Genomic DNA, 12,423 nt, shown 5'->3' with positions numbered 1-12,423 from the left:
GGAAATGTCACCATGCCTGTGAAGGATAAGTTTTCCTCTCTCTCGCTCACTCTCTTTCTCTCTCGCTCTCAACCACACACAGCTTTTCTCTCACTTCCTCTCCGCTGATGACCATCTGGTTTCAAGCAGGCATTTGGCACATCATGTGCTCACATCCCCTCTCACTTCTCTCATCAGCACACAACTTGCTCCAACAGAAGCTTCCTGCAATGTGTGTGTACATGCGTGTACGATTGCGTATGTGTATAGGGGTCATTGAGGACTCAGGGTTAATGAGTCCTAAGAGGTCAGAGGTTAAGATTGATGGCTACAGTGAAAGTGAGCTTCCACTTTAAAACACGGCCTCTTTCATGCTGGCTTCAAAAACAGTTTATATTCGCCTGTCTACTTCATACAATTTTCACCAAAGCAACCAAAGTATGCACTAACATCGCCGTTGCTGCTTGTCCAATTCAGTCAATTGAGTGGCAGAGACAATTACATTCAACGCTGGGTGTGTAGTTAAGATGTTAAACTTCACAGTCTGCTTTTTACAGACTGGAGTCGTCTGTTATTTATTTGATGCTTCGTCAAAATTTGGAAAAATCACAAGTCAACTGTAAATCTACCTTTTGATTATGTAGCTGTACTATACACACAGGGCAGCAATATCAGTGAAAAAGTGAAAAAAATCAATGCTAGGCAATTGCTGTATACTGTTATGTCTTAGAGAACTATCATCAATTGATTTGGTGATTCCTTCAAGTTTATTTCAAACATAATCCGACCTGATCCGTGACGTGAAATGTTCCAGCAACGTTTTTTTTTTTTTCCCCAGAAGACATTGCTATCTTTCATATAGAAAAAGGCTTAATAAAAACATCAAGTGACCATACAAGAAAACAATCTCGCTGACATCCTGAGTAAGCATGACGATATGGGCTGATCTGGCAATTTGAATCTAAACTTGCTAGAATTTTTCTTGGTTCCCGAATCTCTGGACAAATGTTGAAAATGTACAACATTCATTAATGTCTAATATGATTCATGATAACTCGACAAAGTAAACAACATCAATTTTTGTGGGGACACAAAATGTCAACAATCACAATTTATGATTTGCTTTAGCCTTTGTTTGGCACTTGACTGTCACTGAGTGTTAAAAAATGAAAGACAAAACATAATGTGTGTCTAGATCTATAGACGTACAAAAGTCATCATTACAGGTGTATAAAAGGTGCAAAGGCGCACAAATGAGGCCACGGAAGAAGGCTAACTAGAAAAAAAGGGAAGAAGATGTTGCTGGCCGCAGTCACAGCTGGTTCTTGCGGAGGAAGCCCAGATGGAGATTCAGGTCCTGCTGCTTGCTGCTGTCTTCTACTATAACCGAAGCAGGCCTCGCTGCCTGACCTCCCCAAGGGGTTGCGGCACTTCGACACACTCACTGTGACACACAAATGCATACTTCTCGTTTGAGCGGCAGAGGAGGAGGGTTCACGCAGGAGCACGGCCCCTTCGATAGAAGCATGACACTAACTGACCTGCGGCTGACACACACTTATACACACTGTGTTGTGCTGCTGCTTTGCCTCACACATGCCTGGTAAGGAACCTGGGGAAACTAGATGAACGGAACGGTACACGGACGGAACATGCCAAACATAATAGGTTCTTCTTGAAGAGACTTTTGGTTGAAGACGGATGGGTCTCCTACATCAAAGCTAACATCTTGAGGATACATTGAAAGAGAAATATCAAAGGAGAAAAGGAATAACACTGCTGAGATCCAAATTGGCTAACACATGAAAGGATGAAAAGGACGCAATCTTGTTTTTCCTCATTTTGGAACATTACATCGTCTCACCCTTGCAAGGTATAATTTAGAAGGTTGCTTTGTAAAAGGATGGACATTCATGAGAAGATACATGCAAAAGCTTTATATTGTGAAAGTGATAGCCAACAGTGTTATAAATTCTGAGGCTCTATTTAGAGTGATTACTTGTTTTCAGTTTATTACATTTGTCTTCCCGTCTTTAAAACTCAAACTAGCCAAATATTTTTACCAAATTAAAAAGAATTGTTGGCATTTCTTCTAGCCGTGAGAAAACTAATTCGGGAACATGTCTGCTGAGGTCCAGCTGGAGCAGAAGAAGAAGGGTGGACACCTGGCACGTGTTCCTACAGTGACATTGGTCAACCATAGACAACTCAAGGCTAAGGGCAGTGACCACATACTCCAACACAGAGGCCTAGATTCCAGGCTGGCACCAAGGGTCCAACACACATCTGGCGAAGGTAGGAGCGCATTTTGCCTTGATGAGTGATGGAGGATCTGCCTGCTGTCAGATGTGCTCATTAAATGAGAGTGATTGATGGATAACCAGTTTGTGTCGATTTAATACTGCATACTAAAAGGGCAATGTGATTTTGATTTGTATTATCAGGGCTTCTTTTATTTATTGGGTTTCCTTTATTTATTAGATGTATTGAAGTTGGCTCAAAAAACATCAAGCTTTGCCTTTAAATTGCCTTCCACAAGTTGACCGGGGAAGCAGAATCAATGTGCATGTGACCTACTGTATAATAATACTTTCTTGTAGTGGTGGAACCTAGGTGTTAAAGGTGACGGGGGTGCTTTTTATGTGTGTGTGTGTGTGTTACTTGTTTCCTGCTAGGTAACTGAAAGCATACGATTAAAACACCATGCCCGACAGAGACTAAAGCTAATTTAAGCACGTACATTGCTGGAAAGGAAAATGAAAGAGGTTGTGTAAAGTTTCTACTCAGTGCATCCCTAGACACTCAACAATAGAGGCAATTGCTCTAAGACTGCAAGGGAAACTCAGCTTCCCCTATAATGTTAAAAAAATAAGTGATCAAATCAATACTGTTGTGCGTACATGTCATTAACTAAATACGCACTACAACGAGCTCAGCTTTTGTTCAAGATCAGTTTCTTACTACGTTTTATGAAGTGGCTTTCTTTTCATTCATTCGCACAGTTTCAATGTGCTTTAAACGGTGTGGTCGCTCAGCGTCTACAGAGTTGAGAGTGCATTGTTCCGCTGCAGCGAAACGAGATGAGTCCTTGGATAAATGCTGGGCTTCACTCCGCCAGCGCCTCAGGGGGTCTATGGGGCAGTGGGTGGGGCTCGACTGACCTGGGTGCTTACCTTTTCTGCAAGATGATTTGATGATCTGTCTGAGGCTGAATCCCTTTTTGATTGACAGCGAAATGTGCAAATCAGCAATCTTGAAGTGTAATCATCTGTTGTAGCATTTTTCAGTTTTCATTCCATTGTTCTGAGTTGAACCGGAAAATTTCCTAATCATCCTTGTTCCACTTTCTTTGTCAAAAACGATGCCTTGTTGGTATGACAAGGTCACAGATCATTTTCTTGAAAAGGAACAGTGGGTAGAATTTATGTATAAATAGCCAACTTGAGCTGATTTTGGAGGAGGCTGTCGCAACCCATTGTGAATACCGATAGGATGCGAGTATTACATTGTGCTTGCATGTATGAGATTATTAATAGAATGGAATAATATAAACTATTGAGTACACCCCTTACATTTACGCAGGTATTTAATTAACTCTTTTCATGGAACCACACCAGATATGACTCTTACACAAGTAAAAGTAGTCAGTATACAGCTAATATAGAAGGGTAAATTTGTTGTTCCTTCAAAATAACTCAAAATACAGCCATTATTATTAGTACTAGTATTATTATCTAGTATTAATAAACATTGTTGAAAATAAAAAAATCCCCGAAACTGTCGTTAAAAGGTCACAAATCCATGCATGCTCTGTTAGCTTGTGCATGTACTACACATGTGCCACACACTTCTTGTCGGTACTCACATTGGGTTGCGACAGCGGCAACGCTACTACAATCTGCTAAGAGCAGTATCCCAGAGTGCTTTTCGTGCTACTGCCATTGCTTGAAGAAATCATCTTAAATGGCGGCATCTACTGGTAACATGTCTTACAAATGATTGTATTCAAATTTCACAGAAGTTTTTACTTGTATGGCTGTTACTTACTGTATTTGAATGTCAAACGCTAAAACCACAAAATTCAGTTAAAATAAATCAGCGTATTTCGACCATGTCGTCATATATCGAGAAAAATGACGAGTCACATTTGTCGAAAGGATCACATGTCGAAGCGATCGTATGTCGAGGTACCACTGTATATACATTGATCCTTTGAGTTCGATTTTAATTTTTGGGGTCAGAGCTGATCAATTAATTGGTGACTTCTGCCTGGGTATCCATCCTTCTCTCCGTCGCGGGTCGCTGGCTGGACGCCGGTGTATCCAGTGGGCGGCGCCTGCTCCGGCAGGGGACCCTGCCCTGCCCTGGGCTTGATGGGCCGTTGGGGGTCCAGTGAAGTGCTGTGCGGGTTGTGGAGCTCCGTCTGTGGCTTGTGGGCCGGGTGGGCGGACGGGGGTGGGGGTGGTCGTGGGGTTGGTGGTGGGCCCCCTCTTCCCATTCCTGAAGGCCGGTTGATGGGGGCGCGGGTGGCCCGGGGGACCACCCTGGGATCCAGTGTGGTGACGATGGCTGCTTTGCTGGGCGGCGGGAGGAGGGATGGGCTGCACTGGCCCCCCCCGGCCACCTTCCCTCCCTAAGCTGGCTGGGTGGGGGCCTTGGCCCTGGAGTGGCGCCCGCGCGGCGTCTCCGCTCGTCTGCGTGGCTGTCGCGTGTTTGGTGGGGCTCGCGCGTGGCTGGATGTGATTAGGCGCGCTCGGGTGGGGGGCCCCGTTGCCGGGATTGGCGATTGGGCGGCGTGGGGTCGGTTCCCGACGGGCTTGCACTCACAAGGGATTCACACAATTACTGGTTTCTAGATCAACGAGCTGATTTGTGTACACTCCACCCCTCCCAATCACTTAGCTTATAGACTCCCCCAACCCTTCTTTCCCTGGTCAACAGGCCCCCCATATGGTGTCAACCGGAAATACACTTAGCTGACGATAGCACCAACATATTCATAGTTAGTGTAGACATTCAATGTATTTTTTGTTGTTGTTTCTGTTTCTTTTCTTTCTATTCTTGTGTTTCTTTTCTTTTCTTCTATTCCCTCATAACACCTTCCTTTTCGCTGCTTTGTCATAATAAATGAGGTATGTTGAATGATCACAATGGGTGTACGTCATACTCTCAATGTGAAACATTAAAACTGTTCAGACCAACCAGACACTTAGATCTCCATTCTCTGTGTCAAACAGCTGAAATGTCTTTCTGTCTATCATGTCTTTGGGCTCATGATATGTTCAGGGAGCCAGGAGATCGTACTAAGTCATTTGATTTGTTCCTTCCATCACGGTGAAACTCTGAAGCCATCAAGTTACCAAACACATGATAAGAAGACGTTGGTATCATCGTACAGGGGCCTTGCGTGATGTCACTATGATTCAAATTGAAATCTGATCTGTCAATTTCAATTATATCGATGTGGGGGGAAAGGGAGAAAAGAGAGAGAGAGAGAGAGAGAGAGAGAGAGAGAGAGAGAGAGAGAGAGAGAGAGAGAGAGAGAGAGAGAGAGAGAGAGAGAGAGTTTAATTGTCCATAATTTTAACAGTACTGTATTACAGTAAACTATTATTAATCTTTAGGATCTCTTTGATTAATTAGCATCATGTCCAGGGTGTATCCCACATCTTCACTCAGCTTGGGTAGACTACAGCTCACCTCTGATTCCTATCTAGATGGATGTTGTTGGCAGACACTGAGAGCTGTAACACAATCTGTGATTGTTTAACACTTTGACAAAGTGAGATGTGCCAATACCTATGTGAATGTAGAGTGTGAAAAATGAAGTCAATAGCAAAAAAAAAAAAATTAAAAGACTTTTACAAGAGTACGAGACTAATGTAAATGATTGAAGTAACTATAGCGTCTTGAAGTAAAAATGACAGCCTTCACGTAAATCAGCAAAGGGTTCAAGAGGAGAGCAAAAAGATTCCGATATGAAAATCCTAATTTTATATAGACTGAATATGTAGAAACTGTAAGACTGATAGAGGACTAATACCCAGTGTAGTGAATTACCTGCAGCGCTTGCCATTTCTTGCCAGTAATGAGCTTTGTGAACATTGCACCGATAAGGCCTCTATAATTAGGCTTAGTCATAAGCATCCCCTCTGTAATTCAGTGATAAAAACCCAGTAGGACTATGGTGTCACTGCTCCAATCCAGTCATCTCAAATGTGAAACACACAGACACACAGAAAAAAAATCAAAATATGTCCGAGTGAGCTGTAAATACACTTTACTTTCTCAAGGAGATCTACCTGTAACACTGCATGTGTGTGCACCTATGTGTTCGTGTTGCGTGCGTGTGTGTGTGTGTAAGGGTAGTTGTGCATGTGTGTGTGAGGCGCTATGAGCTCTAGCATAGGCTTCCTGTGAGGGAGCAGATGTCGCCGAGCTCAGGCACAGCTGCGACGGCCGATAACCACGGTGGTAAGAATATGTCGGCACGCTGGCTCTTCTCCCTGGGCCTTATCAGCCGCAAACAGCATACTGACACACACATGCACACGCACGCACACACGCAGTCTTTCCACAATGAGGAACTGCCACCCAGCACTAGTGCACCCTCCCAGCGGGTCCAGATGAGGAAGGAAAGCAATGAGAAAGACACTGACTGGAAGAAAAGGAGACAAACTAAATAAGGGATGTCTAGGTGTAAAGGTACAGTGAATCTCAAACAGATTCTAACCTCTTGTCAAACCTATCACAAACGTCATAATTCTGTGCTTGTGCTCCTTCTCCAGGAGTAAAAAGTTCCACTAAAAAGTTTCCCCTGATTTTTTTTTTCTTCAATATATTTAAATACTGTAATTTCCTGAATATAACGCACACTCAGCATGGACCAGCAAAATACTACCTGATCCGAACGACAGTGATATTATAATCAACTTTCATGTTGTAAATACCGTATTAGCCCGAATATAAGACGGCCCTGTTTATAAGACGACTCCCTCTTTTTCAAGACTCAAGTTTGAAAAAAGACTTTTTGAACACCAAATTAATTTTTATACAGAAAATAATTACAGTACATTCGAAACAAATGATTATAACAATATATTTGAGAGAAAAAGCATGTTATTTTGCCTCATTCAAATCTTAATTCATTCAAATTTAAATATGTGAACTAAAGTGCAATCACATTCGTAAATGAATGGCTTCTGGTTTTTGAAATATAAATAAACCAATCTATTGTGATAAAACAACAAAATTGCAATAACTGCATTAACCATCAAAGTGAAGTCTAACTGTAACTGTAGTCTTGAAACAAATCTGAATAAGGAAAAACATTGCAATAAAATAATGCAAACTGGTTAAACTTGAGAGTAGCTGAGATCTGTCATGACAGAACATCGCTTCAATGATATCTGGCGCCATCTAGCATCGTGAATGGGGAGAGTAGCTGAGATCTGTCATGACTAGGGATGGGAATTGATAGGATTTTTACGATTCCGATTCCATTATCGATATTGCTTAACGATTCGATTCTTTATCGATTCTCTTATCGATTCTAATTTCGGGAAAAAGAAGAACAAACATTTTGATTGGCATCGAGTTTGTTTAATCAGAAGTCACAACCTTACAAACTCACAACGAGGTCAAAAGAGGCCCAAAGCCTTAATGTTAACTGTGGCAATAAGTGGCAAATGCACAAGAATGTGTAACATTTTACTGAAACATTTTTCTAAAAGAAATAAAAAAATATTGGTATATATTGGCATATAGGTTGTTGTTCTGCCTTTTGCAATATGTGTTAAAGCAGGGGTCCCCAAACTTTTTCCTGTGAGGGTCACACAACTTTTCCTTTCTCTGATGAGAGGCCGGGGTCAGTTTGTAACAGAAAAAGTGTGATGATTGCAGGAGTGCGTAAATGTAAAAAAAATATTTTTTTTTTTAGAAAGCCATAATCAAATAACCCTCTGTGGATTCTTCACGGAACAAAAGTAAATAAAATTAAAATAATAATATAATAATAATAAATAATAATAGCACTATTAATTAAATAGATAATACCCAAATAACCCTCTCTGAGTTATTCACTGAAAAAAGGCCAGGAAATAAATAACATTACTGAGGGAGAAAAAAACAAAAACAATTCAAAATGCTCTCTGGAATTGTTCAGGGGGCCGGACCAAATATGGAGCCGCGGGCCGTAGTTTGGGGACCCCTGTTTTTATTTACCAGTATATTGAAATGCGCACCTTTTAGTTTTTATGGCGCTTTCACACTCAAGTGGTGGCGCCCTTGCGCTTCCTCACGCGAAGCAGAACGCGCTTACACGCGCAGAAGAAGAAATGCTGCATCCAAGCGAGTTAGTGAGAAAAGGAAACACTGCCACGAGCCTACGTTCTTTGTTAATGTTTGTAAAATATCTACAGAGGCAACGCCTGTATGTATCATCTTCTGTGTTGTTGTTGTGTGTTTCCACTCGCGATCGGACACTTAAATCCAGTTGTGCAGTGGTTTAAACGATGTGCTAATGCTAGCGAACGCATACTAACTGTTTGTTATGACTGTGTTAGCAGCTAATCATCGCTGATTTACGTTGATGCAAACCTGTTTGTTATTGGGGACCAAATTGATTTGTTTCATTTCTATTTTTAGTTTCAAGTGATGGTTGAATAAAGTCAGCAAATTATACCAACGTCTTCTGCATCGTCATTTGGGAGTTTAGCTAGCTGTATAGTCAGGAATGAGCCTTAGCGTCTCGGTGAGGACAGTGCAGTCTATTCCCTCCCGATGCAGTTATCTCCACCTTGCAATGACTGCAAGTCACTTTGTTGTAATTTTTCCTCGTGAAGTGAAGACACGCTTTCGAGCGTTCGAACCTATGTGCTGTCATTGTTTTGTTTACGGCGGCAATGCTCGTGCTAAACGATCGTAACCTTTCATTTTCACCCTTTTTCCTGGTGAAGTGTAGCCAAACTTTGGAGCGAGTGGCTCTTGGCGGCATGCTAGTTTGATGCGTCTGGACAACAAGACACGTCACGACGCAATATGCGTTTTCAGGGATCGTTAAAGGGATCGTTAAGGCTTTGTCATTGTGATGTCGAGGCATCGAAACACTCGGAACCGGTTCCGAATTGGAATCGGATTTCGATTCCCATCCCTAGTCATGACAGAACATCGCTTCAATGATATCTGGCGCCTTCTAGTGTCGTGAATGGGTGTAATGTCTAGACCGCGAATATAAGACGACCCTCGTCTTATTTCAATGCAAAAAACACTGTCTTATATTCGGGCCAATACGGTAATTGTTTTCATGATGATACTTTTCACATGTAATAAAATGAAAATGCTTTTGTTGTACTATTTGTCTATTAGCGGTATTTACCGGTACATTTTTCCTACCTTGTTGTCGCAACATACCGGCTTGAGATGGACTTGTTGTCTTGAGGAGAACGTATAGGGCAATCCGTTTCGTATAAATGTTGACTGTGTGGCAAACTAGGACAGGAGTCTGAGGAGGAGTGTAGAACCACCGAGCCAAGCCGCGTTGTTTTATTGACATTGAAACTCACAAAGTAACAACGTACGTCTTACATGCTTCGGCGGGAGACGTTTGTTTACCTCCGGCTGTCCCCTTAACTAAACTCTTCCCCCTGGGAACTACACAACTTGCCAACATTAGTTCCGCAGGTGAATTCTGTTAAAACTTGCTACAACCGTCAGGGTCAGCGGTTCAATTCCCGGCTATGACTGCCCACTGTCGAAGTGCCCTTGGGCAAGGCACTGAACCCTGATTTGCCTCCAATGGGTTGACAGCGCCTTGCATGGCAGCAGCCTCCATTGGTGTGTGAATGTGTGCGTGAACAGGTAAATGTGTGTGCTAATGTAAAGTGCTCTGGGCATGGTAACCATGCAGATAAATGTGCTATATAAGTACTGTCCATTTACCATTTTACCATAACTGCTTACTTTATAAAAGTTCCAGTCACGAGACTTATATTTATTGGCGCTAAAATTAGAGTGCGCTTTATAAACGAGTACAAGAATTTTCACTAGATTTTACAAGTAAATTTCGGGTGCGCGTTATATTTGGGTAATTACAGTATGTTTGTATCGCTAAACTAAATCCATAAATTGTCCGCATTTCAAAGATTTTTCTTTTTTTTTTTTTTTGCTTGACGAGCAAGTTCCGCCAACATTCTCAAGAATGGAACAACGCTGAAAATGTAGTTTCATTTTTTATTTCTAGCCACTAAATTTTCAGTCATCTGTGTATAAATAAGGGACGAGAAAAAAGTAGGAAAAGGGGGCGTGTGAGTTGAATTGAGACAAGGTGGTGACATTGTGTGTGTGTTTGCGTACGTTAGTGTGAATGAAGAAAGGTGGGCATAGGAGAAAGTAGTTATCCTCTCTATGTTCTCAGCGCCAGCTTTGTGGTTTGTGCGAGGAACAGATGTTCACAAGTTGATACACTGCCTCATCTCCCCCCACTCACTATCTCTTGTGCCAGCACCACCAACTGTCTGAGCGTATGCACACACTCGCACACGCACGCAGGCCTCAACACCTCACCTGAAAAACACAGTAGCTTCAGTCTTTGTTAGCCATGTTGTTCGGAATATACTGTAAACTCATATCTCTGACCTACAACTTTAATGTATGTCAGTACAATTCAATGACAGAGTACAATATTGCTGTTTTTGTCATTTTAATTGTTGCTGGTAGTAGTTTTCATAAACAACGATGTGGAATTGATGTGTATCTCACTGAGATGTTTGTAATATTTTGCTGAAAACAGCATTGAAAAAAGTTGTCGAACAGCCCTAAAAGGGCCTATTAAAATGACCGTTGTTATCATGGTAATACATTTTGAGAGGAAGGGTGTCCCAAATGTAATTATAAGTAACTGACTCTCATAGGTATATGGGAGAGTATTCTACAGTAAACAGGACACTTTATTGTCAATTTCCTTCAGTGAGTAGGCTGACAATGTGACCCTTGAGTCAACACTTGATTTAATCAGGTGTCACTTCCTACTTTGACAGTTTGTGCATCCGTTGCTCAGCAAAAACAAGGAGCACAAACACACAAGATAGAACTTCAATATGAAATGTAACATGGGGGGAAAAACCTTACATCTTGAGCTCAGTAGATCAAACTTCTTTCATGCCTTTTCGGTCTGGCCTCGAGATACTTGAATTTTACTCAAAGTTCACTCAAAGATGCCTATATAACTTTATTGTATTTAAAGTGTGCCTCCTCCGTCTGGATAGAAAAAATCAGTTTTATAAAAAACAATTATAGCCATGTAATTTAAAACCAAAGACACAATTCAAATTCTCACAGGTTACTCAACGGATTTTATTATTCCTAAAAAAGAATCGAACAATAAAAACGCAAAAAAATGAATTAAATAATGATAAAAAATATATATAAGAGTAATATAATTATTGTTTATTATATTTATATATTTATATTATATAAATTTATATTTATATATATTATTGTTTATTATTATACATTATACAATGTATAATGCAGACCCATGGAAATGTATTCCAGGCAATACACACACACAGTAGGCTATGTTGGAACTAAACATTTTTATAAGTTACTATCATGACAATTCATCATGATTATTATTCTATTATTCCCACTCAATTTTTATTGTCATTCGATGTTCTAGATTGGAGGCAAAAAATAAAATAAAAAAACTGAAAAAAAAAAAAAAAGATTCAACCAGCATGTTTTCAAACGCAGCAGTTCAAAACAATGTTTCCCATAATGCCTAGCGCGGCTTAGCTCACTGACAGCTACCCTATTAGCGAGCAACGGTACCCAAAGCAAAATCAAACATTGCTATAAAAGTTTACATTCATTAGCAATGCAACAATGCTGCACCAAACGGGATTTTACAGATCAGACCGGTAGAAACCTTCGACAGAAGTCAACAGTTCCCGAAAAGTAAGTTTAGCAAGTGTACATAATGATAGCCTATGAGCTCCTATCGTGACGAAGATTTGTTTGTGAATGAGGATTGACAGTTAATGCCATGACAAAGCCAGTCTGTGACAGCGCACTCATACGCAAATTTGTAACCAAAGTGGAATAAAGGTATTTTCGACTTAATTGCTCTTTCGGGTACATGAGTATTTGATTATACACGTATTGATCGTAATAAAAGTTTTAACCACTGGGCAGGCTCTCTGGGAACACATCACAGGCAGCATAGTACCGTAGTATTCTGTGCAAAGTGTCGGTCAATTTCAACACACGGTAATTTTCATGAATTTATAAAACTCCGCTGGACGCCCCGGAGAGGATGTGAAAAGTGGACATGTCCGGGCAAAAGAGGATGTTTGGTCACCTTACTTTATAAATGTTTCTTTTCCCCTCGTGTTTTGTCAAGTATAATTAATAAGTATGAGTGACTTAAAAGGTAGTGTAAAAATA

At 40.9% G+C, this 12,423-nt stretch overlaps 1 protein-coding gene across 12 annotated transcripts in view; it reads left to right on the top strand.

Annotated features, from left to right (window-relative positions):
• The first annotated feature begins 1,497 nt into the window (after nt 1–1,497).
• Nucleotides 1,498–12,423, top strand: part of cbfa2t3 (CBFA2/RUNX1 partner transcriptional co-repressor 3) — a 74,081-nt gene continuing 63,155 nt past the window's right edge. For 3 of the 12 annotated variants that reach the window (XM_057838666.1, XM_057838548.1, XM_057838540.1), the window contains exons 1-2: nt 1,501–1,852; nt 2,118–2,274. In XM_057838666.1, coding sequence (XP_057694649.1) covers nt 1,790–1,852; nt 2,118–2,274 — 220 coding nt within the window. In that variant the 5' untranslated portion in view covers nt 1,501–1,789. Of the gene's footprint in view, nt 1,853–2,075; nt 2,275–12,423 lie in introns of all 12 variants that reach the window. The other 9 variants (XM_057838658.1, XM_057838552.1, XM_057838577.1 and 6 more) reach the window with 5 other exon arrangements.

The sequence above is a fragment of the Corythoichthys intestinalis genome, chromosome 1 (assembly GCF_030265065.1).
Source record: "Corythoichthys intestinalis isolate RoL2023-P3 chromosome 1, ASM3026506v1, whole genome shotgun sequence".
Classification (NCBI taxonomy): domain Eukaryota; kingdom Metazoa; phylum Chordata; class Actinopteri; order Syngnathiformes; family Syngnathidae; genus Corythoichthys; species Corythoichthys intestinalis.
The sequence above is the reverse complement of the archived record's forward strand: the minus strand, read 5'-3'. Positions and strand labels throughout refer to the sequence as shown.